Raw genomic sequence first — 24817 nt, 5'->3', positions numbered from 1 at the left:
ACCACTGCACTCCAGCCAGGGTAACAGAACGAGCCTTTGTTTCAAACACAAAAACAAAAACTTTTAGGATAGGGAGCTGCCTTCCTCCTCTTCGAGAGGCCACCTGCGATTGCTCCTTCCCTGGCCGTGGCTGGGGACCTGCGGCTGACAGCCTGGGTGAACGGACAGTCACTCCCTGGGGCTCAGGCCCTGCTGGAGGGGGAAACCGGGTTGGCCTAGAGCTCCCAGCTCCATCAGGCGGCGGAAACGGGTCCAACCCCAGAGGATTAGAAACGAGGCCTAGCCCGGGAGGATAGGGAACGGGGCCCAGCCCTAGCCATGCAGGGTTGGAAACGGCTTGGCTCTTAAGCATTGGGGTTTGAAAGTGGTTTGGTAGAAAGACCCGTTGGATTTCGAGGGTCAGCAGACTCTTGCAGGTTAGCACTGTTTATATAATAAAGAGGAAACAGCTGGGCGCGGTGGCTCAAGCCTGTAATCCCAGCACTTTGGGAGGCCGAGGCGGGTGGATCACGAGGTCGAGAGATCGAGACCATCCTGGTCAACATGGTGAAACCCTGTCTCTACTAAAAGTGCAAAAAATTAGCTGGGCGTGGTGGCACGTGCCTGTAATCCCAGCTACTCAGGAGGCTGAGGCAGGAGAATTGCCTGAGCCCAGGAGGCGGAGGTTGTGGTGAGCCGAGATCGCGCCATTGCACTCCAGCCTGGGTAACAAGGGCGAAACTCCGTCTCAAAAAAAAAAAGAGGAAACAGAGGCCCTTAAAGCTGGGCCCTGGTTGAATCACCATGATCCAGCCGTGCACACAATGGACAAAAACAGCTGTTAAAAAGAAACGTTCTTACAGGACACACTTGGTAACTGGGGAAAAGCCAGGTGCAAAACTGTGGTGTGTGTGCTGTGACCTAGTGCCAGCACTTGCCTTCAGCTACAGACACAGTGACAAGAGTGTCCTGAGGAAAGCCATCTCTTTTCCTAATGTTCTACCCATTAAGCAACTGGTAATTCAGTCCATTTTCCGAGTGGAAATGGTGCCGTACAGAAAGAGGTGCCTGGCACACCCCAGGCCTCAGAGGACACGTTACTACTGTTCAACGGCTGCGCCACAGAGCTTGCAACAAGAGCCAGAAAACCCAGTCCCTCCCCACACCCCAGGGGCAGAGACAGACAAACTGAGAAAAGAAACAGACTGTTTTTATCCCATGCACTTTTAAAAATTTAAACTCTTTATTTAAACCTCTTAATAGCATCTTATCAATTTGGTGGCAGCAGAAGAAGCACTACCAGACAGATATTTTGAAAAGCATTTACAAAAATACATTGCACAAAGTCCTATCTTGCATCTTTAAAAATAAATTAATATTCAAAATATTTCCACCCCAAATCCCAAATCAGTTTTATATAGGAAATTTTGACTTATATATGTAACCTGTAATATATGAAACATCTGTACATTTTATCCACCTTAACTGCATAGTTCCAATTCTAAGGAGAATGAAAAAAACGTTGCTTGATGTATTAATAGTTTCATGTATTTGAGGACTGTTGTGCAATATACAGAAAGCCAGTCAGCACCATCGTTTTGTCTTTTTCTGAAAACACAACATTTATGGTACACTGAAAACTGTCTTAACCCAACAAAACTTAAATAATTCTTAAGACATCTGTAACACTTTAAGTGCCTTGCAGATATCTCATTTATAAAGTCTGCTCAGTAAAATAGTCTAAATATTAAATATTATAACCAAAAAGAGTCTCACAAGAATCATGTGAGAATGGTGACAGCTGTGATAAAAGGCAAATTCCAGCCAGAGCCAGTAAGAAGTGCTGCTGAAGGAAAAACGATCACCCTGAAATGTAACGGTTTCATGACTATGATCACCACCAGTGAAAGAGAAAGGCTCAGGGCATCTCGGTGCTCCCTATTCAGCAAAACTTAAAACAAGCCCTGAAGACACCCAAGATGAGATTTCTGGGTTCCTGTTTACTGTGAACCCCCACAGGAAAAGCCTCACTGAGACTGGAGAACCCCCATTTGGGTGTCTGCTTAGATCCAAACCAGCCCCTTTCAAGTCAGACTCACTTCAGCCTACAAGAACGAAACCCTCCTATATTCCTCCATGGCTATTGGTACAGCGAGTCCTGACTGGAAACCTTTCTCAGAAACAAAGCAGAAAAACACATTTTAGTCATTTCCCCATCTGGAGACTTAGTACCTACTGGTGCTGAATAAAGGAAAATCCCGGCTTGAAGGAAAGGATTTAGAACTCTGAAAATTTGGTGACATTGTTTCTCCCTGAAAGAAATGTGTGTTGGATTTAACAGATTAAATATATCTGCCTTCCAAAAGTCCTTTAGAAGAGCCAGTGCAAGGCGGAAGACCAAAGTGTCAAGAACATGCTAGACACTCAGCTTCATCTGCTTTGCTGCTGATGTCAAGGAAATGCAAATACAAAGAGCTTCCCATTCAAAACAAGGCATGTCTGAGAGCCACGTGTTCAACATGCTTCCACTGCTGCAACCCCTCTGCACCTGTGGAGTCAGGGAGCACCCAACGTGGTGTCAGGGCGCCCTTCACACGCTCACATCCTCTGGCTGGCAGCCACATTTAAGGGGTGACACGGTCCCATCATTGTATATGCTCTCATCCATGAAGGAGTCCAGTGTTTCAGGCTATCCCAGTATATACAAAAATGTACAAAAATAATGTGTAGTGTCTTCACTTGACAGGCTTGCCGTGAACTCTGAACCGATATAGACAGGTGTACTCAGGATGGCCCCAGTTAGAAAAAATCCTAAGTTCCACTATTTGGAAAGCTGTGTCATCGGGTCTTTTCTGAAATCAAGGAGGAAAAGAAACACACATGTATTTTCTATTAATAATCCCAAGCCCAATCACTTCCCCAAATACGATGTCTGACTGGAAGCAGCTAAGATGGAAATTAACTTTCTTTATATGATCCTTGTAAGTAATTACAGGGCATGAAGCGCGGGTAAAACAGAACTCCATGTCAGCCCATGGAAAGGCTCACCAACGCAGAGCCAAGCAGCACAGGTTCGTGTTTTTCAGAGGCTGGTCTTCACACTGCTTCCCAGTCTGCCGATGCTGGCCAGGCCCTGCTGGTGCCAGAGGCTGTGGGACTCGGGGACCCCGGGGCAATGCAAGCCCTGGTTCTTACCAGGGCCTGGAACATCTGGAGCGACTCGCCGTCCTGGTCATAGGTGAACTGTCCCAGAAGCTGCCCTTCTTCCTGATACTCATTTTCTAATCCCTGAAACCAAAACCATACAATCATGAACTAAAGGAAAAATAACACTGAGTGAATTGGGCTGTTTCCCTTCCACATCAGTTAGATAAAGTCACTCCTCCATGGCACACTGATGAGGCATTCCCTGGAAGGAAGGGGTGTGTTTTGTTGAGGGCTTCATGTAACCCACGACATGCCCTGAGGCCAGCATGATTCCCCCATTAAACATATTAGGAAGACTGAGGCCGACACAGGACAAGCTATGAGTGGCAGAGAAGTGACCTCACTCAATGCACAGACCATGCTCAGCTGCTGCCCTCAACACTCATGGTAGAAGCGCTGGAGCACCTGCCAAGCCCAGGAAGATGAGGCCTCACCAGCAGAAGGAGGTGCCATGGAAGACCGATGCTGGCACAAGGGGACACAGGGCTGAGCTGGGGGACAGGAGTCAGGGTTCAATAGGGACAGAGATTCAGATGAGGAAGATGGAGCAGCTCTGGAGATGACAGTGGTGACGGCTGCACAACAGTGTGATGTAACGCCACTGGACTATGCACTTATTAAAATGGTAAGCTTTACGTTATACATATTTTATCACAGGAAGAAAACTAGCAGAAGATATAGGGGACAAAGGCAAATTTGAAATTTGCCTTTGAAATGATAAAGGACTTTCTAGGGCTAAGAAATGCTATGGAAGAAACAACAAGTGAGCGAGTAGATGTAACTACTGCCTCTGATAATCACCAGTGAAATAAAAATACAGCCTCCTAAAGACTCAGGGCATCTCACTGTTAATACAAAGTTAAGAGCAACAATGGGAAGTGTATCTGTAACAGAATGACACATGATTATTATTTACATACTAAAAAGCTCAAATATTCCTAAGGAAACTAAGATCCCAAAAGGTAAATGAACAAAAACAAGACCAGAATTTGCAAAAAAGGCAACATGCATGTGAAATACAGAGAAATGTAGACTAAGTAAAATACTCTTTTTCATCTAACAAGTTAGCAGAGATTTTTTAAAAAGGGCTAAATTCTCAGAAGAGCAACTGAGATGAACACCCTTCTCATGTCCTGCTGTGAAAATGCCGGTAGGTAACACAGTGCACTGGTCTTCCGTGGCACCTCCTTCTGCTGGTGAGGCCTCATCTCCCTGGGCTTGGCAGGTGCTCCAGCACTTCTACATGAGTGCTGAGGGCATTCATGCCGAACATGCTGCCACCCTCTGAAACCATGAAGCCACTTCTATTTTGTGCATGGGAATTAGTGAAGGTGTAAAGGTGTGCTACTTACACAGGAAAAGTGGAAAAGGGAAATAGTGAGGAGAACCAGCCAGATCAACACAGGGAATTAATGCTACTTACGGATGGCCATAAAGACTCTAACTGGCACAGAAAAATGCTTGTAATACAATTTTCTTTTTTTTTTCCTGAGACAGTCTCACTCTGTTGCCCAGGCTGGAGTGCAGTGGCTCTATCTTGGCTCAACTGCAACCTCTGCCTCTCAGGTTCAAGCGATTCTTGTGCCTTAGCCTCCTGAACAGCTGGGATGACAGCCAGCCCAGCTAATTTTTGTATTTTTAGCAGAGACTGTGTTTCACCATGTTGGCCAGGCTGGTCTTGAACTCCCAACCTAAGGTGATCCACCCACCTTGGCCTCCCAAAGTGCTGGGATTACAGGCAAGAGCCACCACCCCAAGCCAATTTTAAGGAAGAAATACTTCTAAGAAATATTTTATGAAAATTTTAAAGCTTCATAAACACTACTGTCTCAACTGTATTTTTTTTTTTTTTTTTTTTTTTTTTTTTTTTGAGATAGGGTCTAACTCTGTTGCCTAGGCTGGAGTGCAGTGGCACGATCTTGGCTCTGCAACCTCTGCCTCCTGGTTCAAGCGATTCTTCTGCCTCGGCCTCCCAAGTCTCTGGGATTACAGGGGTGCGCCACCATGCCTGGCTTTTTTTTTTTTGGTATATTTTAGTAGAGACGGGGTTTCACCACATTGGCCAGGCTAGTCTCAAACTCCTGACCTCAGGTTATCTGCCCACCTAGGCCTCCCAAAGTGTTGGGATGGCAAGCTCAACTGTATTTTTTAAAGGTGTGGGGAAGAGACCAGAAAATGCTGCAGTATTAATGGTGGGTTTCTCTGAGGCTGGGATCATGGCAGTCCTCTTGTCAGTCAGCTACTCTCACATCACCCATTTACCAGAATACCTTTCACAGGCGACCTGGCAAAAGCAGTGAAGAGGAAAATTCTTAGGTATGCTTACCTTGATCAATGTAGTACTACATGTAAAGTGAACATCAGATAATATGCCATTTATAAGTTACTCTCCCTAGAAAAGCACTAGAGTGTTCCCCTCAACACTAAATCTGCTCAGAGAGGGCGGAGGGGCGGTAGGAGGCAGCTGTGCTCAGTGTGCTCACGTCACTTGCTTTCATCTGTGGAAGACATGAAAGCAGAAGAGATGGCCAAGTGCACTCACATAGACAGCGAAGTCCTTGGGGGCGCTGCTGATGTTGCCTGTTGGCGACAGTGTCTTTGGGATGTGCTCCAGGGTGAAGGCGGCTGGGTAGATCATCATAGAGAGCCTCACTACCAGGTACCCCTGGGAGCCTTTAAATGCCCAGCAGTTACCAGGGTAAATGTCAGGCTGGGGAAAAGAAAAACATGAGGTGTCAGAGTGCGAGGATGCTCCTACTCACCTAAAAAACAGAAACAAGACTGAGATGAAAATAAAAGAATTATTTCATGGTAGAAATTGCCTTGAGGAAAATCTGAAGATAAGCATTTGTAATTCATTCCTCAAAGGGCCACTATCTCCAACCCATATGTTTTATAAAAGTTAAAAAAACCAGAACCTTCAAGAAAAATGAGTGAGACAACACGCTTCAAAGAAAAGGTGAATGTCAACCGTCCTCAGCCATGAGGAGATGCCCTCCACCCTCCACAGCAAGGGGACAACATCACAGGGAACTACCATTGTCCCCCCATGCCATGAGATCAACAACAATCAAGAGTCTAACAGAGTCTGCTGCTGACGCCCAGGGGAGATGCACATTCTCACCACCGGCCACGGCAACACAGCTTAGCAAGGTCAGCCCTCTGTCCACAAATCTGCCTCTGGCCGGCAATCACGCCTCCACCATGAAGGTGCAGGGGCAGAACTGCAGGAAGCAGATGTGACCGGAGAGCACTCTTCGTGGTACCACGACCCCAAGCACACAAGGGACTGGCTGAGAAGCTGCAGACGCTGTGCTCAGGCTTAGGCAGCAATGCTGCTGTGTGTGACGGAGGCGGCAGCCATGTGAGCAGCCTGCCTTTGGTGTGTGAGGACGACACATGCATGTTCATTCATGTTTAGAAGAGACAGTGAATGGTGAGCACGTACCCATCAGCTTCTCCTCTATGCCAGCTGTGGATTTACTGCCTCTTGGCCCCAGAGCGTGCTGTGAAGATTGAGCTGGCCCCTGAACTGCTTTCCCTTTGCCTGCCCAGAGCCTAGCCCTTGCCAGCTCACGGTGCTGGAGGGACACTGAGGTTCCCTTGTACTGCTCTTGGGGGTGTTGCAGCCAAAGGCCTGCTGAGTCACCCTGTTGTGCACAGGCTTTCCCAATGCTGCTATCTTCCACACCACGGGGCACCACAGCAACTTCCCTGACATTCAGTGAGCCAGGCCACACCCTTGCCCAAAAATCTCAGCTGTAGGGCTGGAGAGACACACTGGTGAGGGTCCACCTTGGTCCCAGGGTGGGAGTTGGTTCCTTACATCTGCTGTCCCTATAATCTGTAAACATTCTCTTTACTTCCCAGGGGCTGACAGCTTCTCAGTCCAATCCCATCACAATGATTGGTTGTTTATATGAAGTCTGCCCCTCAAATGACCATGCAGGTCCTTCTGAGAGACAACTGTATCAGAGAAGGCTGAGCTCCACCCTCTCCCTCACAGTCTCTAAGACACTGAAGCCCACGCTGTGCCCTCACCACCAAATCCCTACCTGCCTCATACTGCCAATGCTGTCTGGGAGCGTCATGATCACCAAGCCCTCTGAGAAGGATGTTATGGCCAGAGCAGAACCGCCCTGCAGGAACATCGTGGCAACCCCGTGCAGGGAACCTGTCAGCCCCGCCAGGTGACGCAGACTGCGCTAGTGGCACTCGTGACTGGTACAGTTTAAGCAGCTGCCTGCAAAACGCAGGTATGTGTGGCTTCACTGCAGCGGAGGCTGCGTCCATCTGCAGCGAGGAGGGGCTCCTGGCTGTGCCCTGACAAGCAATGCCCTGGTCAGCCTGTGCAGTGCTGATGGCCGCAGAAAGCCAGTCACAATGACCCAACACTTAGCCGGGGCAGCCTGGGGACGAGACCATGATGACAGTTCCATGGGATCCTCAACTTAGGTTATGGGTATTTCATGAATTTTTAAGACTAGACTTGTGGTTTTGAAGTGAAAGATGTCTTGTGCATGTTCCACACACAAGGAATTACTTGACTTTTCTTCAAAACATGCCATGAATGTTAGGCAGGATTTGAGTATTGAGGCAAAAAAAATTTTTATCTATTTAAATTCTCCATCCTTTAGTGCTTTAAACTTGTATAGCCAATAGTACAAAGCATAAAACAAAGTCACAAACAGTACACAGTGAGGGCCACAACAAAAGGCCTGGGAGACAGGGCTGAAGGTCTGCGCCATGGCCACAGCAAGGGGCCTCCCCACCTATTCTTGCTCAACAGCTGAGAAAGCACAGCTTACCCTCTCATGAATGGAAGACCCACGACCCCGAGCAGGAACAATGCCACTCACAACACCGTGGCTCGGCCACCCAAAAGAGGGAAGGAGGAAGGCTGACATGACCAGCATGGACCACACGGTCACATCCATGTGACACCAAACCCAAGCAAACAGATCTGTAGCGCGAAGGCTACATGGGGGACACCAGAGACTCCTTAGTGTGGGAACGCAGGTTCTTGTGGTACCAGTTCCACAGACGTGTTCATCTCACAAAGTTCCACTGAGCTGTGGACGCACAATCTATGAACATGAACAAAATCCACACTGAGGAAGAGCAGCTCCAGCCACGGGCAGTCACTCACCTGGATGACCACGCGTGGGGACTGAGAGAAGTACCACAGAGGGATTCCAAACAGACTCATCAGCGCCGTTTTGGTTTCATAAGTTTCAGAACAGCGAGTACTCAAGATGCTGCCACCTTAAAGCAAAGTTGAGACTTGTCTCAGTGTCTAATTCCACTATTTTGGAAGCAATATTATTGTACCTCTTAAAGATTTATTCAAAATGTTTTTAAGAGAAGTACTCAACATCACTGATAATCAGAGAAATGCAAGTAAAAACTATAATAAGATATCTTCTCATCCCAGTTAAAATGGTTTCTATCCAAAAGACAGGCAATCACTCATGCTGGCAAGGAGGAATCTGCATGCACTGTTGGTGGGAATGTAAATTAGTACAGTCACTATGGAGAGCAGTTTGGAGGTCTCTCAAAAATCTAAAAACAGAGCTACTATATGATCCAGCAATGCCACTCCTGAGGTAACCCCAAAGAACAGTCTATCGAAGGGAGATCCACACTTCTATCTTTGGCGAAGCATTGTTTATAATAGCTGAGATTTGGAAGCAACTTAAATGTCCATTCACAGATGAATGGATAAAGAAAACGTGGTACATAAAAACAATGGAGTACTATTCAGCCATAAAAAACAATGAGAGCAGGCCGGGCACAGTGGCTCACGCCTCTGATCTCAGCACTTTGGGAGGCTGAGGCGGGTGGATCACTTGAGGTCAGGAGTTCCAGACCAGTCTGGCCAACATGGCAAAACCCCGTTTCTGCTAAAAATACACAACTTAACCAGGTGTGGTGGCACGGGCCTGTAATCCCAGCTACTCGGGAGGCAGGAGAAAAGCTTGAACCCGGGAGGCAGAGGCTGCAGTGAGCTGAAATTGCATCACTGATTTCAGCCTGGGTGATAGATTGAGAGTCCACCTCAAAAAAAAAAAAAAAAAAAAAAAAAAAAGCCTGTTACTTGTAACAACATGGATACTAGAGGTCACTATGTTAAGTGAAATAAGCCAGGTACAGAAAGACAAACATCCCATGTTCTCACTTATTTGTGGGATCTAAAAATCAAAACTGTTGAACTCATGGACATAGAGAACAGAAGGATAGTTACCAGAGGCTGGTTAGAATAGTGGGTGCTGGGGAAAATGGGGATGGTTAATGGGTCCAAAAAAATAAAATAGAATGAGGCCAGGCGTGGTGGCTCACCCCTGTAATCCCAGCAATTTGGGAGGCCAAGGCAGGTGGATCGCCTGAGGTCAGGAGTTGGAGACCAGCCTAGCCAACATAGTGAAACCCTGTCTCTACTAAAAATACAAAAATCAGCCAGGCATGGTGGTGTGCACCTGTAGTCCCAGCTATTCGGGAGGCTAAGGCAGGAGAATCGCTTAAACCTGGGAGCCAGAGGTTGCAGTGAGCTAAGATTGCGCCACTGCATTCCAGCCTGGGCAACAGAGTGAGACTCCGTCTCAAAAAAAAAAAGAAAGAAAAAAAGTAAGACCTACTATATAATAACAGAACAGGGTGACTATAATGAATAACTTCATTGTGCATTTTAAAATGGCGTGTAACTGAATTGTCTGTAACTCAAAGGATCAATGCCGGAGGGGATGGTTACCCCATTCTCCACGATGGGCTTACTTCACACTGTATGCCTGTATCAAAATATCTCATATGCCCCATAAATATATGCATCTACTACTATGTACCCACAAAAATTTAAAAAATAGGTAATTAGTTAAGGAGCCATTAAAACACATGAGTTTGAAAACGATAAAGGATACTATCTAATACCAGCTAATAAATATTTTAGGGTTAAAAAAAGTGTTTTTAAACTCAAGTTTTTACATATACAAAGAACCACCTACTCCTGTTCTTAATTAATTGTACTTCCTCCAAATTGAGTGTTAAGAGTTTACAACTGCTTTAGGATATACAATTTTTACTTACTGAAACTGGGAAATTCTGAATATACTGGCCTTCCCCCCAACTACTGCTAGAGAGACAACTTTTGTTCATTTTTCTCAGTGAAGAATAAAGCATCTAATTGAGGCTGGTGTCACCTGTCAGGTGAGCTTTCAGGACCTGAAGAGCAGACCTTCCATCATGATAATTACCAGCTAGAGTGAAAATGCTGGGCGGTGGGGATGGCTGCTGGCAGGTACAGGGTTTCTACTGGGGTGGGATTCTGAGGTGAGGCAGCAGTGAGGGTTGCACTGTGACTATGCTAACAACCACAGAGCTGTACATTTTAAAATAGTGAATTTTTGTGTGTGAATTACATCTCAATAATAAGAGGAAGCATAAAAAACAAGTCCAGTTTGGCCCTCGATAGGAACCAGAGCAGGCAGGTTGTCTTGTCACAGCAAGACAACCCCCAAAAACCAAAGACGAAGCCGGCCCTGGAGGCAGCATGCAACCCCAGGCAACAAGGGTGAGCTCCAACCACAGGCAGGAGAGGCAGGAACTAATGTTTGAAACAAGAAAAATGAGGGGGCTTTAATGTAGCTGACTGGGGCCTCAACTTCTGAACCACTGCATTATCTTTTTAAAGATCCTATTCTCATTCTAACAAAGTGCCAATCCATGATTTGTTCAGTAATGGAACCTGGGCTGCAGCCTCCTCAGGATTACTAGTATTCTGAGGCAGGGACACACAGACCGGTAAGGATTAACAGGGTTTGGTTTTTTTGTTGTTGTTGTTTTGTTTTTTTTAAAAAAAGATGAGGTTTCACCATATTGGTCAGGCTGGTCTCTAACTCCTGACCTCAGGTGATCTGCCCGTCTCAGCCTCCCAAAGTACTAGGATTACAGGCGTGAGCCACCGCAGCCGGCAACAAGGGTTTTAAGAACAAATGACAACTCTTGGCCCAAACTGTATGGTTCATGTCATTTGATGCCTCTTAATGGAAAATAATTTTCTAAACCACTGAATTTAAAAATCTGTAACTAAAAGCACTTAATATTCTAAAAGTAATTTTAAACAAATATACACTAATCATGCCAGTAGCCTTGTTGAGGTCTATCTACTGTTTGGAACAATCTGGCCATTTTTACTACAACTTCAGTCAGTAGCTACCACAAGAAGAACCCACAGGACGGCCAATGACTGCAATCAAACCAGTTGCTCCCGTACTAATGGGATTAGGTTCCTGTACAACCACACACCATCATGGGTTTTAGAAATTCCTTCTGCCCTGCAGGCTCTCTGACTCTTCCACACACTAACGTGTACTGAACACAGCATCTTCTAAGTGATGTTAGTCCCCCAGCGTACATGTGCACACCTAAATTTTAAAAATTAAGAAAACCAACATCTCTGTAACGTGTAGTGCAAAACCTTCCCTGAGCGGACATGAAGCAAGTGTAGCTCTCCTCTCACGGTGCTTTCAGAAATGCTCATGTCTGACCCAGGTGTGCTGCCCAACTCACCACAGAGGGGGCTGTGTGGACCGCAGGACCTTCCTCAGCTGCGATTCTGATTATCAAATTAATCTGACCTGAGAGGCCTGGACTAGGCTTGTGCTCCTGCAAGGGCTTCCCAGACCCAGACCACAGCGGCCTCTACTTTTCTGAGGGCCTGAAACACAGCTCCCATCACTCTATCTGCTTAGCCTGCTTCTGCTCCTGGTCTGTCTTGCCGCTGAGGGGACGCCCTAGGGGACAGCTGTGTGGTCACTACTGCGTCTCTCCTGAAAGTACTGAACAATGGTCGACACAGCACAGGAGAGAGTGGACAGTCGACCAACTTTCTATGGTGTGAACCTTGACTTAGCCACAAGCATGCACCCCCAGCCCTTCCATGGGAGAACTTGTGCCCCTCTAAAACAACTGGCCAGCAAGAAAGAACACCAGGGACACACTCAGAATCATGCTCCCTTTCTCAGATATTCAGAAGTTAGGAGTCCTTACCGCTGGAAGTGCACACCCCTGCTAACAGGTGACCATCAAACTTGATAATCAGAACGTCTATTTACTCACCACCAGATTCCAGAGCAAAGTCCACCATCCCAGTCTTGTCTTGGGAATACAGCTTCAAGGCGTTGTTCACGATGGCACGAGCTTGCTAGACAGATATGAGGGACGGATGATCAAACACCAGAACAGGACAGGAGAGACTCAGGTTTTGGTGCCATAGATGAGGACCAGACATTTACATTAGAGCATTTTCTCAATGGAACCTATTTAGGAGATCCTAGGCATGGGGATGTTAATTCCATACTCCAGTCTTGCACCCAACTGCCAACGCCATCAGACAGATGGGACAGGACAAGTCCTCTTCCTCCAGGGCTCAGCCACAGCCACCATCAATCTTTGAACCAGAAAAATCCCCCGGATGCCATAAAACATGAATGAAGTGAGAATGAGACTTCAAGACTGGAACACAGGAAATTCTGGGAATTTAGATATTACTGAGATGGTTTGGTTGCCTCCCCAACCACATCTCATCTTGAATTGTAGCTCCTGTAATTCCCATGTTGTCATAGGGACCAGGTGGGGGTAACTGAATCATGGGGGGTGGGTTTTTCCCATGCTGTTCTCGTGATAGTGAGACAGTCTCATGAGATTTGATGGTTTTATAAAAGGAGTTATTTTGGACATGCTCTCTTGCCTACCGCCACGTAAGACAAGACTTTGCTCCTCATTCACCTTCCCCCATGATTGTGAGGCCTACCCCAGCCATGTGAAACTGTGAGTCAATTAGACCTCTATCCTTTATAAATTACCCAGTCTTGGATATGTCTTTATTAGCAGTGTGAGAACAGATTAATACACTGAGAAATTTTTTTGTAACTTCAGAAGGTAGAGCCATCACACAGGCAGATGAATGAACTCTCTGCAACAAAAAGACTCACAAAGTATAAAGAACCCCCATGAAGCAGCTCAATAATGACCATCGACAGCCTGAGCTGGAGCTCACTGCACAGGTGCCCCCTCCACACACGACACTGCCCAGGCACATCCCATCTCACTCACTCCAGCTAAGCACACCCGGCCAGACCACTCTTAGAACAGACATCAACATCCACGCTTAACAGCTAGATCTTCAGTCTCTGCACAGAGTGGACTATAAACGTTTCTCACTGCCTACTCACCGCCTCTGTTATTCCGGACATTCCCGCCTCACTCACAGCAGACACCACAGCTTCCGAGGTCGGGATGTGCTTTGTCACAGAAATGTGGTGGGTGACGTTCCTCAGGATCTGCAGCTCCAGGTCTCGAAGCAACATGTGCAAGTCGGCTTTGCTCACAAACTGGGAAGAGAACCTCTGCAGCAGCTGCTCCAGAGAGCCCCCTTGCTGATCTTCAGAGAACAGGAGTTTCACCATTTCTCTGACCTGCACATCCACCTAGTAAAACAGACACAAATTTACTATTTTAACTCAATCACCTCCACTCTTCAGGTACATTATCTTAGATACTTCAGAAGTACTGTATATCCTTGCAGAATCTATAATGTCATTTGTGACACAGTTTTTTCTTTCTTATTAACTTTAAGAACCCCTCCAACAGGCCGGGCGCGGTGGCTCAAGCCTGTAATCCCAGCACTTTGGGAGGCCGAGGCGGGTGGATCACGAGGTCAAGAGATCGAGACCATCCTGGTCAACATAGTGAAACCCCGTCTCTACTAAAAATACAAAAAAATTAGCTGGGCATGGTGGCACGTGCCTATAATCCCAGCTACTCAGGAGGCCGAGACAGGAGAATTGCCTGAGCCCAGGAGGTGGAGGTTGCGGTGAGCCGAGATCGCGCCATTGCACTCCAGCCTGGGTAACAAGAGCGAAACTCCGTCTCAAAAAAAAAAAAAAAAAAAAAAAAAAAAAAAAAAAGAAGAACCCCTCCAACAACACTGGAACATGTTAGAAGAACAGAAATAAACCAGGTGCAGTGGCTCATGCCTGTAATCCCAGCACTCTGGGAGGCCGACACGGGAAGAACACAAGGTCAAGAGATCGAGACCATCCTGGCCAACATGGTGAAACCCCGTCTTTACTAAATATACAAAAATTAGCTGGGTGTGGTGGTGCATGCCTCAGCCTCATGGTGGTAGTCCCAGGAGGCTGAGGTGGGAATGAACTGCTTGAACCCGAGAGGCAGAAGTTGCAGTGAGGGGAGATCACGCCATTGTACTCCAGCCTGGCAACAGAAAAAGACTCCGTTTCGGGCGAAAAAAAAAAAAAAGAAGAACAGAAACAGATAAGCTCATGGGATGAGTGCAACCTGCATCCTTGGAGATGAAGGACATAGTGGGGCACGCGCACACCACCTAGAGGTCCGTGTCCACCCAGCAAGCACCTGCTGGGCACCCGGCAGCCAGGCACACAGGTGCATCGGAGAGGCCCTGCTTTCAACAGACTTGGACTGGTAAGAAAACAATCTATATAAACGAACCTAAATTATAGCTTTATGTATGCTAAATATGTCCATGTGCCATTATTTCTATGCACATATACACATACGTATATACCTTTCTCTTCTTGCTTTATAACAATAGACCGTGGAATGAAGGGCAAAGCTTCCTATGACAGCCACCCTCCCACGCTCCATGTGTGGACACACCCTTCTCTAGTCCACACTCAACAGTGGCACAGGGCTGCTTCCTCACTCCTCCCCACACTAATTTTGCAGCGCCAACCCTCCTGCCTGCGTGGCCTCTGTACTGGTGCCTTTATTTCTGTAAGATGATCCCTAAGAGCAGGTGTCCCCAAACTATGGCCGGTGGGCTGCATGCGGCCCCCTGAGGCCATTTATCCAGCCCCCTGCTGCACTTCAGGAAGGGGCACCTCTTTCACTGGTAGTCAGTGAGAGGAGCACAGTATGTGGCGGCCCTCCAACGGTCTGAGGGACAGTGAACTGGCCCCCTGTGTAAAAAGTTTGGGGACGCCTGCCTAAGGTAATGGTTGCTTGTTTCAAAGAGTGCTTGTATTTGTCACTGGTTAATATCCTAAGATTTTCCCCCAGGGACTGTAGTTGGTGACAGTCCTCCTGGCCAGGGGAAAGCCCACTGCCCTGGCCAGTGCTAACAGCAGCCATCATCCTCGGGGCCTGCAGACTAGGGATGAGAGCCTGCTGTAATATTCAAGTCCCATCAGGAGGACTGAGCTCTGTGATTGCATGCTTTTTCTTTTCTTTTTTTGAGTTGGAGTCTCACTCTGTTGCCCAGGCTGGAGTGCAGTGGCAGGCTGGAGTGCAGTGGCACGATCTCGGTTCACTACAACCTCCACCTCCCAGGTTCAAGCAATTCTCCTGCTTCAGCCTCCTGAGTAGCTGGGATTACAGGCGCCTGCCACCATGTCTGGCTAATTTTTTTGTATTTTTAGTAGAGATGGGGTTTCACTATGTTGGCCAGGCTGGTCTCAAACTCCTGACCTCAAATGATCCACACACCTCAGCCTCCCAAAGTGCTGGGATTACAGGCATAAGCCACCACACCCAGCCTATCACATGCTTTCTCTGATACCACTGTTTATTTTCCTACCAATTCAAGGGGCTCTCTGCACATCAGAGATTATTTTGCCACAGGTATTGCAAATATCTTTACCAATCTACTGTCTGACTTTGACTTTGATAACTTTTGTCATTCAAATAGTGTTTTCACTCTTAAGCAGCTCTAAATGTCTAGATTTTCTCCTCTGCCTAAGGATGATGGACTTGAAGCAACGTCTTTGATATGTTTCAACCCGAAACAGAGCAAGCAGCAGTATAGGGTGGGTCTATTTAATGAAAGGTATACAGCAACAACCCAGCCCCAAGTCAGTACTAGGCCAAGGCTGCATGTACACCAAGGAGGCTGGGAGGGGGCTCGGTGGGTGCTGATGAGCAGTGAGTGCTGACCCATGCCTGGATGCCAGCGCACGGTGGTGCTGGAACGGGGAAATCTATGGAGTGCTGAATTTGTTATTTTGAAATATTTTAAAAGTTTAAATATAGTAAAAAAAAAAAAAAAAAAAAGTTTTTAAAGGAAGTTGAAATTAAACAACTGAGGGCTGGGTATGGTGGCTCACACCTGTAATCCAAGCACTTTGGGAGACCGAGGCGGGTAGATCACAAGGTCAGGAGATCGAGGCCACCCTGACTAACATGGTGAAACCCCGTCTCTACTAAAAATATAAAAATTAGCCAGGCATGGTGGCGGACACCTGTAATCCCAGCAACTCACAAGGCTGAGGCAGGAGAACTGCTTGAACCCGGGAGGCAGAGGTTCCAGTGAGCTGAGATATTGTGCCACTGCACTCCAGCCTGGGTAACAGAATGAGATTCTGTAGAAATAAAAGAAAAGAGAGAAAAAACAGAGAGAGAAAGAAAGGGGGGGGGGAGAGAGAGCGAGAACGAGAGCGAGAGCGAGAGAGAGAGAGAGAGAGAGAGAAAGACAGAGAGAGAAAGAAAGAGAGAAAAGAGAAAAGAAAAGAGAAAGGAAAGGGGAGAGGGAGAGGGAAAAGAAAAAGTTAGCTCAAGCATGGTGGCTCAGGCCTGTAAGCCCAGCACTTTGGGAAGCCAAGGCAGGTGGATCACTTGGAGTCAGGAGTTTGAGACCAGCCTGGCCATCATGGTGGAATCCCATCTCTACTAAAAATACAAAAATTAGCCAGGCATGGTGGCACGTGCCTGTAGTCCCAGCTACTTGGGAGACTGAGGTGGGAGAATCACTTGAACCCGGGAGGCGGAGGTGGTTTGCAGTGAGTGAGCTGAGATTGTGCCACTGCAGTCCAGCCTGCATGCCACAGCAAGACTCGGTCTCAAAAAAAAAAAAAAGAAAAAAAAGAAAAGAAAAAAGAAATTAAACAACTTAATCAATCTAAGTCAACTCAAGTTTTCTTTTGCTTTCTATTATAAAACAACAAGTAAATATGGAGGAAACTCACTCTTTCTCGTACGGCATCCACTGTCTCACAGCCAGTCCTCACGTGTCGCCAGCTGGACAGCTCTGACTTCAGCTGATCCAGCTCTAGCTGGAGGTGCTCACCAACTGCACTGGATCTAACAGTGAGAAGATGGGTCACGCACCATAAGCCGCCCAGCCAAGCCTAAACGCTTCCCACACTAAACACAGGCTGAAGGAAACCCGATCCTACTCCTGGGTGTCACAACTGTACGGATGTCATCCTGTGCCACACTAACATGGAAACTTAATGCCAGTTTCAAATAAAAATCTGAGAGAGGTCTTAATCTGCATCAAATATGTAACATAAAAGTATACACAGCACACAAGTAGGCTATCTACAAAAATGCCACTAGCAGTGTTTATCTTCTTAGTGGCAAGTGAGAGCTCTCGCTGAAAACGACTTTGCATTTAAAAACTTTATTTCCAGACCGGCATGGTGGCTCACACCTGTAATCCCAGCACTCTGGGAGGCTGAGCCGGGTGGATCACTTGAGGCCAAGAGTTCAAGACCAGCCTGGCAAACATGGTAAAACGTCGTCTCTACTAAAAAGACAAAAATTAGTTGGGTGTGGTGGCAAACACCTGTAATCCCAGCTACTCAGGAGACTAAGGCAGGAGAATTGCTTGAACGTGGGAGATGGAGGTTGCCCAGGCTGGAGTGCACTGGCAAAAGAGACCTCGTCTCAAAAAAAACAAAAACAAACAACAAAAAAGAAACCCTGTATTTCCTTAAAATTAAGATTTCAGAAACAAGACAATATTGTCTATAGCCATACTACCCTGAAAGCAAAGCAGGGTTGAACCTGGTTACTACTTGGATGGGAGAAATGAGACAGTATTTATCAGTAATCATCATAAAGCTGAATCTAAATTTTTATACTGATTGAACAAATAATCGCACTAAAAATACATGGCCTTGGGGTTTGTTTTATAATTTAACTTTATAAGATACTGTGTATTATAACATACAGTAATATATTTACATTTATAGGTACACATAGTTGTTGAGATACTACCAATTCATATCTCAAAAAGCTCACTCCTGGATAAACACTTTAGGATTGACATATTCGTGTATTAAAGCAACTTGTTACTGAAATAAAGGCTTTGGAAGCTGAGAAAACTGTGCTCCAGCACTCACGCTCGTCCTCAGAAAAGGCACACAGGGCACAGTGGGAGGACAGACCCTCCTGAGAGCAGACACGAGGACCTTGGGAAAGCACAACCAAGCCAAGCCTGCTGAATCTACAAGCAGGGAGGACCGGGGGGAGTGCGTGCTGTGTGCATAAAACTAAGGAAGACAGACAAAGCTGCTGTGCTGGGAACACCAGTGAAAGGGAAGCACCACTTAAGGGGGCTTCCGGAAAATCAACAGTCGTGTGGAGGAAAGCCGCCTGGAGTGAGGAGCAAAACACCAGCTTCCCAAGAACTGCAGAGGGATCTGGCTGTGCCACGGATTCCAAGGACAGCAGGACCAACAGCCACTCGAAGAGGCCTGCTGTGACACACCCGGCACAAACTGGGAAGTCCTGGAAGCAGGTGACCTGCCCACACGGGGCTGCCTTCCAGGAGCAGCAGCAGGGATGAGGCTAAGCTGTAACCCCACCCACCTAGACGCTGACGGTGCCAGTGGAGGGCCGGCACAGAGCCCATCATGACTCCCACCATGAAGCGGGCTGTGATGTGGGCCATGGACCTATTCCTTGAGGGTGGCCCTGCAAGGACAGCAGAATTGAAGAACTCGGGGCACAGCAGGAGCACAGGCAGCACTTTTGAGAATGCTGAACTACAGAGGTCCATACCACATGGAGGGGGACGTGGCAAGCCCCTGAGGATCCCTCTGGCCTCATGCGACCCAGCAGGACACCCAGCAGGAGTGTGTCTGTTGGCCACAAACCTCGGGGCTTTCAAGTGACACTTGGTAGAGTGTCATCATCCTGCATCATCCCCATCATGGCTGCCCCTCCACATAACCAAACACACACAGAGAAGACAAGTGAACATTTTCCAAATCATCCTACCTGACTGTTTTTTGGTTGGTCTGTTCTAGTTCCTTCTGGATGGCCTAAAAAGTATGAGAAATAACCTACTGAAATACATAAATTATATATTTTCATAAAACCATATACTTGATTAACTTAAAACTCCTTTAATTTATCTAGAATATGCCCTTTAATTCAAAGTCCAGTCCACCTATGGCTGGCAGGGAGGAAATGTTCACGGTAAATTTGAAAGAAACCTTTCAGCAGACATCATGTGTGTGTCATGACAAGGAGTGCAAATCACACAGGAAATGCCTTGCAAGCTCGAAACATGCAGCTCCTGCAAACCAGCAGCCAGGCTGAGTCAGCTCCTTGTCACCTCCAGAGCATGTTCTCAACGTGGAGGATGGGGGCGAAGCAGATGCACACATGAAGCTGCATCATGCTGGCCTGTGCCATCAGTGCCACCTGAGAGCAGGACCGTGCTGAGCATCAGCGTCAGCCCCAAGTCTGACTCCACGGAGGTCTCCACAGCCCAGCCCAGGGCAGGCGGACACAGGAGGAGGTGCCTCGCACACCCTCACAGGTGGGTGGGCAGGTGAGTACATTCTTGCCTCTGCCTGCTCCTCTCAGCCCTTCCCTCCCTCCCAGGTAAACCCACCTGATCTCATAGGGTCCATAACCCAGGAGCAGGTCCCAAGATTCCCAAAAGGGAATACTAAATACAACCCTTGGCCTCACCACATTTCCCAAGGTAATTCAATACACACACACGCACATGTGACATGACAAGCTCTGTGTGAAGCACCACAAACACAAAGAGCCGAAACCCGAGCCCCACCCCCAACTCTCCAGGGCTGGGGGCAGCACAGAGGGCCAGCCCCTCCCCTGGCTTCCCACCCAAAGCTAGTGCTGTCTGTCAAAAGACTCAGGTCCTTCATCTCTCTAAAGACATTGCAAGGAGGCTGTGTGACAGCAAGGAAGCACCCTGGAGCCGGGAGGAGCTGGATGGGAACCCAGAGGCTGCCTGGAGTGTGCAGAGCCACCCCCTGGCATGTGCAGCCCTGCTCTGTGCTCTCGAGACACGCAGGTGGCCCAGGAGTCATGCGCCTGATTAAACATCAGAGCCCCACAGCCGCTGCCACACGAGAGAGAAAACACATGTTTCTTCCCATTTTACACAGAACAGAAACAAATACCCTAAAAAGAGGAACATTAAATGACTAAGGGGCTTGAAATATTAGCCATAGTTGATTTTCTTTTTATTTTAAAAGAGCATAAGGTCAAGAATAAATACCTCAGATTTTTCTCTCAGTTTTCCCAGAATATCTTCCAAATGTGAGATGCGCACCTCATGTTCTTGGTGAAAAGCCGTGACGTCAGTCTTAGGAAAGAAAAGGAGTGACAAATTATGGAGAAAGTTAGGAAACAAAAAGCCAGCAAATGAGGCCAAGGCATTTCTACACGGAGTACTGACGGTCAGAGACTACGTGGTCGCAATGCGGCACACACCCTAAAGCAGGCGTCCCCAAACTATGGCCCGCGGGCCGCATGCAGCCCCCTGAGGCCATTTATCTGGCCCCCCGCTGCATTTCAGGAAGAGGCACCTCCTTCATTGGTGGTCAGTGAGAGGAGCACAGTATGTGGCGGCCCTCCAACGGTCTGAGGTACAGTGAACTGGCCCCCTGTGTAAAAAGTTTGGGGACACCTGCCCTAAAGGAAGAGTCTGCTCAATAACGACATCCTGGCCGGGTGCGGTGGCTCATGCCTGTGATCCCAGCACTTTAGGAGGCCGAGGCAGGCAGATCACAAGGTCAGGAGAGCGAGACCATCCTGGCTAACATGGTGAAACCCCGTCCCTATTAAAATAGAAAAAATAAGGCAGGCGTGGTGGCACGCACCTGTAGTCCCAGCTACTCAGGAGGCTGAAGCAGGGGAATCACTTCAACCTGGGAGGTGGAGGTTGTAGTGAGCCGAGATGGCACCGCTACACTCTAGCATGGCAACAGAGCAAGCCTCCATCTCAAAAAATTAAAAAAAAAAAAAAAAAAAAAAAAAAATCTTTACCTTCATCCCTGACTTTAGAGATCCCTTGATCCCTTCCTCCCCTCCTCTCTTAGCTACACTCCAGCCTGGGTCATGGGTCTCCTCTGTGGCTCGATCTCGGCTCACTGCAGCCTTCACCTCTTGGGCTCAGGGGATCCTCCCACCTTGGCCTCCCAAGTAGCTCAGACCACAGGCCTGAGCCCAGGGCATGAAACACCAAACCCGTGAGACCACGAGGCCCTCGCCATCTCCAACACACCTGCCATCCAGCACCCCTGGGCTACAATGGGACATGCTGCATCTGTGCTGTCCAGCAGGGCAGCACCAGCCACTCATGGCTACTGAGCACCTGAAATGGGGTCATGCACGTGAGAACCTACATTTAAAAATTCTGTATGGTGCTAATTAACATAAATGTACACGGCCATATGGAAGTAGTTATGTCCTCCACTAGGCAGTGCAGATGCCAACGTGAGCTCGAGGCTCAGGGCAGCAGGTAACAGGCTCTGCCAGCTGCCGGGGGAATGAGCATTAACCCTGTGCATGCTCCTTCAGAGGGAAGCCCTGCCCTGCACTCCCAATCAGCGCTGTGATCACACCCACAGACAGGCCTGTGTTGGAAGGCACCTTAAGAATCGGCTCAATCTGTGCTAAAATGAGCCCAGGCCGCCTAACAGTTAGTGTTCACTGAACTGTTTTGAACAGGTGTCAACTAGTTTCTTTACAAGAGAGGGCATCCTCTGAACCAGAGGTTCCTGGATCCCGATGCACTCCCTGCGGTGGGTGGGGGCATCTTGGGCTGCCTCGGAAGAGAAGCACATCTGGGATCTATGTGAGATGGTGCGTGTCCATCTCAGTGGCTATACTGTCTGCAGCAACAGAGCACCATGACCTGCCACCAAGAGGGCAATCTGGAGAACAGGACACAAAGGCCACGTTTCTCCATGACCAGCAGACTTCCCGCTTGGGGTTATCACATGTCTCCTGCCTACCACTTCCATGTGAGCTATGGAAGCCACAGTTCCCGGTCCTCAGCAGACGCCAGGAAAGCCACTCCTCCCTCTCAAGCACACTGCTCTCAACAACTAAGAACAAAAAGCGCAGCCCCTTCTCAAAATGGCACCTCTCCTGTCCCCTCCGTCTCCCAACAGGAGAGAACACGACACCCAGAAGCGCACTGGTGTTACTGTGGAGCCCAGTAGCCTAGTGGCACCCACCTCCCTTAGGTGCTGTCCCACAGCGTCTGTGACTGATGGTGACGGCCCGGCAGCACCATCGTCCATCTGGTCCACCCGAGCCTGCAGCTTCTGAAGCATGGCAGTTAGCTCTCGGAGATTCTCGCCATGGTGGTGGCACTGTCCAGACAGAGACGCCACCTGCTGCTCCACACCCCTCATCCAATGCCACGGAAAAGCCTCACTGTCACCCTGAAATGGCAAAAAGGAAATGAAACCAGGTAGTCAAGTGACCATAAGCACGAAGTTTGTCAAAACCGCAAAACAGTGTCCTACTGCAAGATGCCAGCTACGGAGTAGACAGGCACATGAAAGGAGGAATCCACAGAAACCCTGAGTACTGGGGACTCAATCCTTACATGCATGACTATGGGCGGTTCTCATTTTCTTCTCTTATACTTGCTATAGTTTGCATAGTAATGAATACTATTGTTTTTTAAATTAAATCTAACTGAATCATGAGAATACCTTAAATGTGCATTTGAACTATTTTAGAACACTTACGGAGCTCTAAAGACTCGCTTATCTGGTATTTAAAAATATTTCCAGCCGGGCGCGGTGGCTCACGCCTGTAATCCCAGCACTTTGGGAGGCCGAGGCGGGTGGATCATGAGGTCAAGAGATCGAGACCATCCTGGTCAACATGGTGAAACCCCGTCTCTACTAAAAATACAAAAATTAGCTGGGCATGGTGGCGCGTGCCTGTAATCCCAGCTACGCAGGAGGCTAAGGCAGGAGAATTGCCTGAACCCAGGAGGCGGAGGTTGCGGTGAGCCGAGATCACGCCATTGCACTCCAGCCTGGGTAACAAGAGTGAAACTCCGTCTCAAAAAAAAAAAAAAAAAAAAATTTCCTAACACAGCGCACCTGCCTGAAATGCCCAGCTCACAGTAGTGTGGAAGTGTCCCTGAAGACCACACATGGGCAGTGCCTGCTTAGAGACCTTGCTACCCTCTTACTTGCAGTGTGGAAGCATCCCCAAAAACCACACATGGGTAGTACCAGCTGAGAGGCCTTTCTACCCTCTTACCTGTAGAGGCTGGTTTAGGTGAGAAGTCGCAGGTTTAAATACATCTTTGGGGTCATCCACCTGCTGTGTTCTATGCAGGCTTACCCAGTTCCAAACAGGCAAGAATGAAAAGAAATCACCCTGGCCCCATAAGGAGAGACCTGCTAAAAGAGAAAAACCACCACACATGGGTACATCACACTTCTCAAAACATGGACCTACATGCTCACTTTTCCCGCTAGTTTACACGTACGTGTATAGCTTGGTCATAGGAGGCAACTAAGCCAGATACAACTTACCTAGCAAAAGGAAGAGCGGGATGAGGAAGACTAAAAACTTGCAGATTTTTCGAAGGCACCTGGGAGTAAAAATAAAAACCTTTAGCTTGGAAAAAGTTTCAGTCAGGGTTCACCAATCTGTTTTCCCCCCTAGATAATTTTGTACAAAATCCACCCCACCAGTATTGGAAAAGCAGTTAAGGTTTTATCTGTAAGGCTTGTGATGCCTACAGGAGAACTGGGTATAAAATGGCGTCCTTGAGGCCTGTGTTTCCAAGCACATGCTTACCAACTCTCTGGTACGGACTGAAAGGTCTGAGCCACCCTGAGTTGCTGCCCCTGTGGATCACTGGCCTACTGAGGGGCCTGATACCCCTGGGAACTGCAGCAGGGCAGGAGCCCGGACCTGGTTCCCCGTCCTGCCCCGGGCCCTCCAGCTGCCTCACCTCTGCACACCTGTTTTTCCTAATGATACCTGCCTTTCTTATCTCACAGGTTGGTTTGAAAAACTAAGTAAGAATATAAAAGCACTTTTGAAAAATACACAAACACTATAGGAATATAAGCAAAATCCTTATAAAATAACAAGTCAAATAAGAGCCTGCAAACAGCACAAAATTGGTTCTTTAAAACACCAAGCTAACGTGATATCCATTTCCTTACCTGGTAAGAAGAAACACATTCAGCCAAGAAATCAAAGTAACAAACTGGTACCATCCAATCCCCAGCCACCAGAATATTCCAGAGGCTGCCTTCCCTACAAGAGAAAACACCAAACGGTCTAAGGAAATGTTCTCAGGAAAACCAAGCTCCTGAATGGACTGTTTCTGTGAAGGCCAAGCTAGAAGCACATGAAGATGAAGCTGGAGGTGAAGAAGTGGTGATGCTTGTCACCGTGGCAGGAAGCAAGGTAGTAACGGATCATGCTGATAGACACACAATACAAGAAGCCCCATATCCATGCATTCTCTGCACTGTGTACTCAAATGGCCAGATTTGCCCCAGACCCAACCCCAGAGAAACAAAGTACGCTCATGCAACAAGTACAGGAAGTTAACATTGCTAAG

The 24817-nt window shown here is 47.7% G+C and overlaps 1 protein-coding gene across 19 annotated transcripts in view; it reads right to left on the bottom strand.

The window, feature by feature from the left end:
* Window positions 1-1198: 1198 nt before the first annotated feature.
* The window catches only part of SUN1 (Sad1 and UNC84 domain containing 1), a 59902-nt gene continuing 36283 nt past the window's right edge, over window positions 1199-24817 (bottom strand). For 11 of the 19 annotated variants that reach the window (XM_010331630.2, XM_010331635.3, XM_010331633.3 and 8 more), the window contains 13 exons: window positions 24414-24507; window positions 23772-23830; window positions 23494-23636; window positions 22446-22655; window positions 20480-20566; window positions 19222-19265; window positions 17181-17295; window positions 13413-13667; window positions 12298-12382; window positions 8336-8451; window positions 5729-5896; window positions 3175-3267; window positions 1199-2831 (listed from right to left, as the gene is read on the bottom strand). In XM_010331630.2, coding sequence (XP_010329932.1) covers window positions 2715-2831; window positions 3175-3267; window positions 5729-5896; window positions 8336-8451; window positions 12298-12382; window positions 13413-13667; window positions 17181-17295; window positions 19222-19265; window positions 20480-20566; window positions 22446-22655; window positions 23494-23636; window positions 23772-23830; window positions 24414-24507 — 1586 coding nt within the window. In that variant the 3' untranslated portion in view covers window positions 1199-2714. The remainder of the gene's footprint in view (window positions 2832-3174; window positions 3268-5728; window positions 5897-8335; window positions 8452-12297; window positions 12383-13412; window positions 13668-17180; window positions 17296-19221; window positions 19266-20479; window positions 20567-22445; window positions 22656-23493; window positions 23637-23771; window positions 23831-24413; window positions 24508-24817) is intronic. The other 8 variants (XM_010331631.3, XM_039470251.2, XM_039470267.2 and 5 more) reach the window with 1 other exon arrangement.

Source organism: Saimiri boliviensis, chromosome 1, assembly GCF_048565385.1.
Source record: "Saimiri boliviensis isolate mSaiBol1 chromosome 1, mSaiBol1.pri, whole genome shotgun sequence".
NCBI lineage: Eukaryota > Metazoa > Chordata > Mammalia > Primates > Cebidae > Saimiri > Saimiri boliviensis.
Note: the sequence above shows the minus strand (reverse complement) of the source record. Positions and strands in the feature narration are given on the sequence as shown.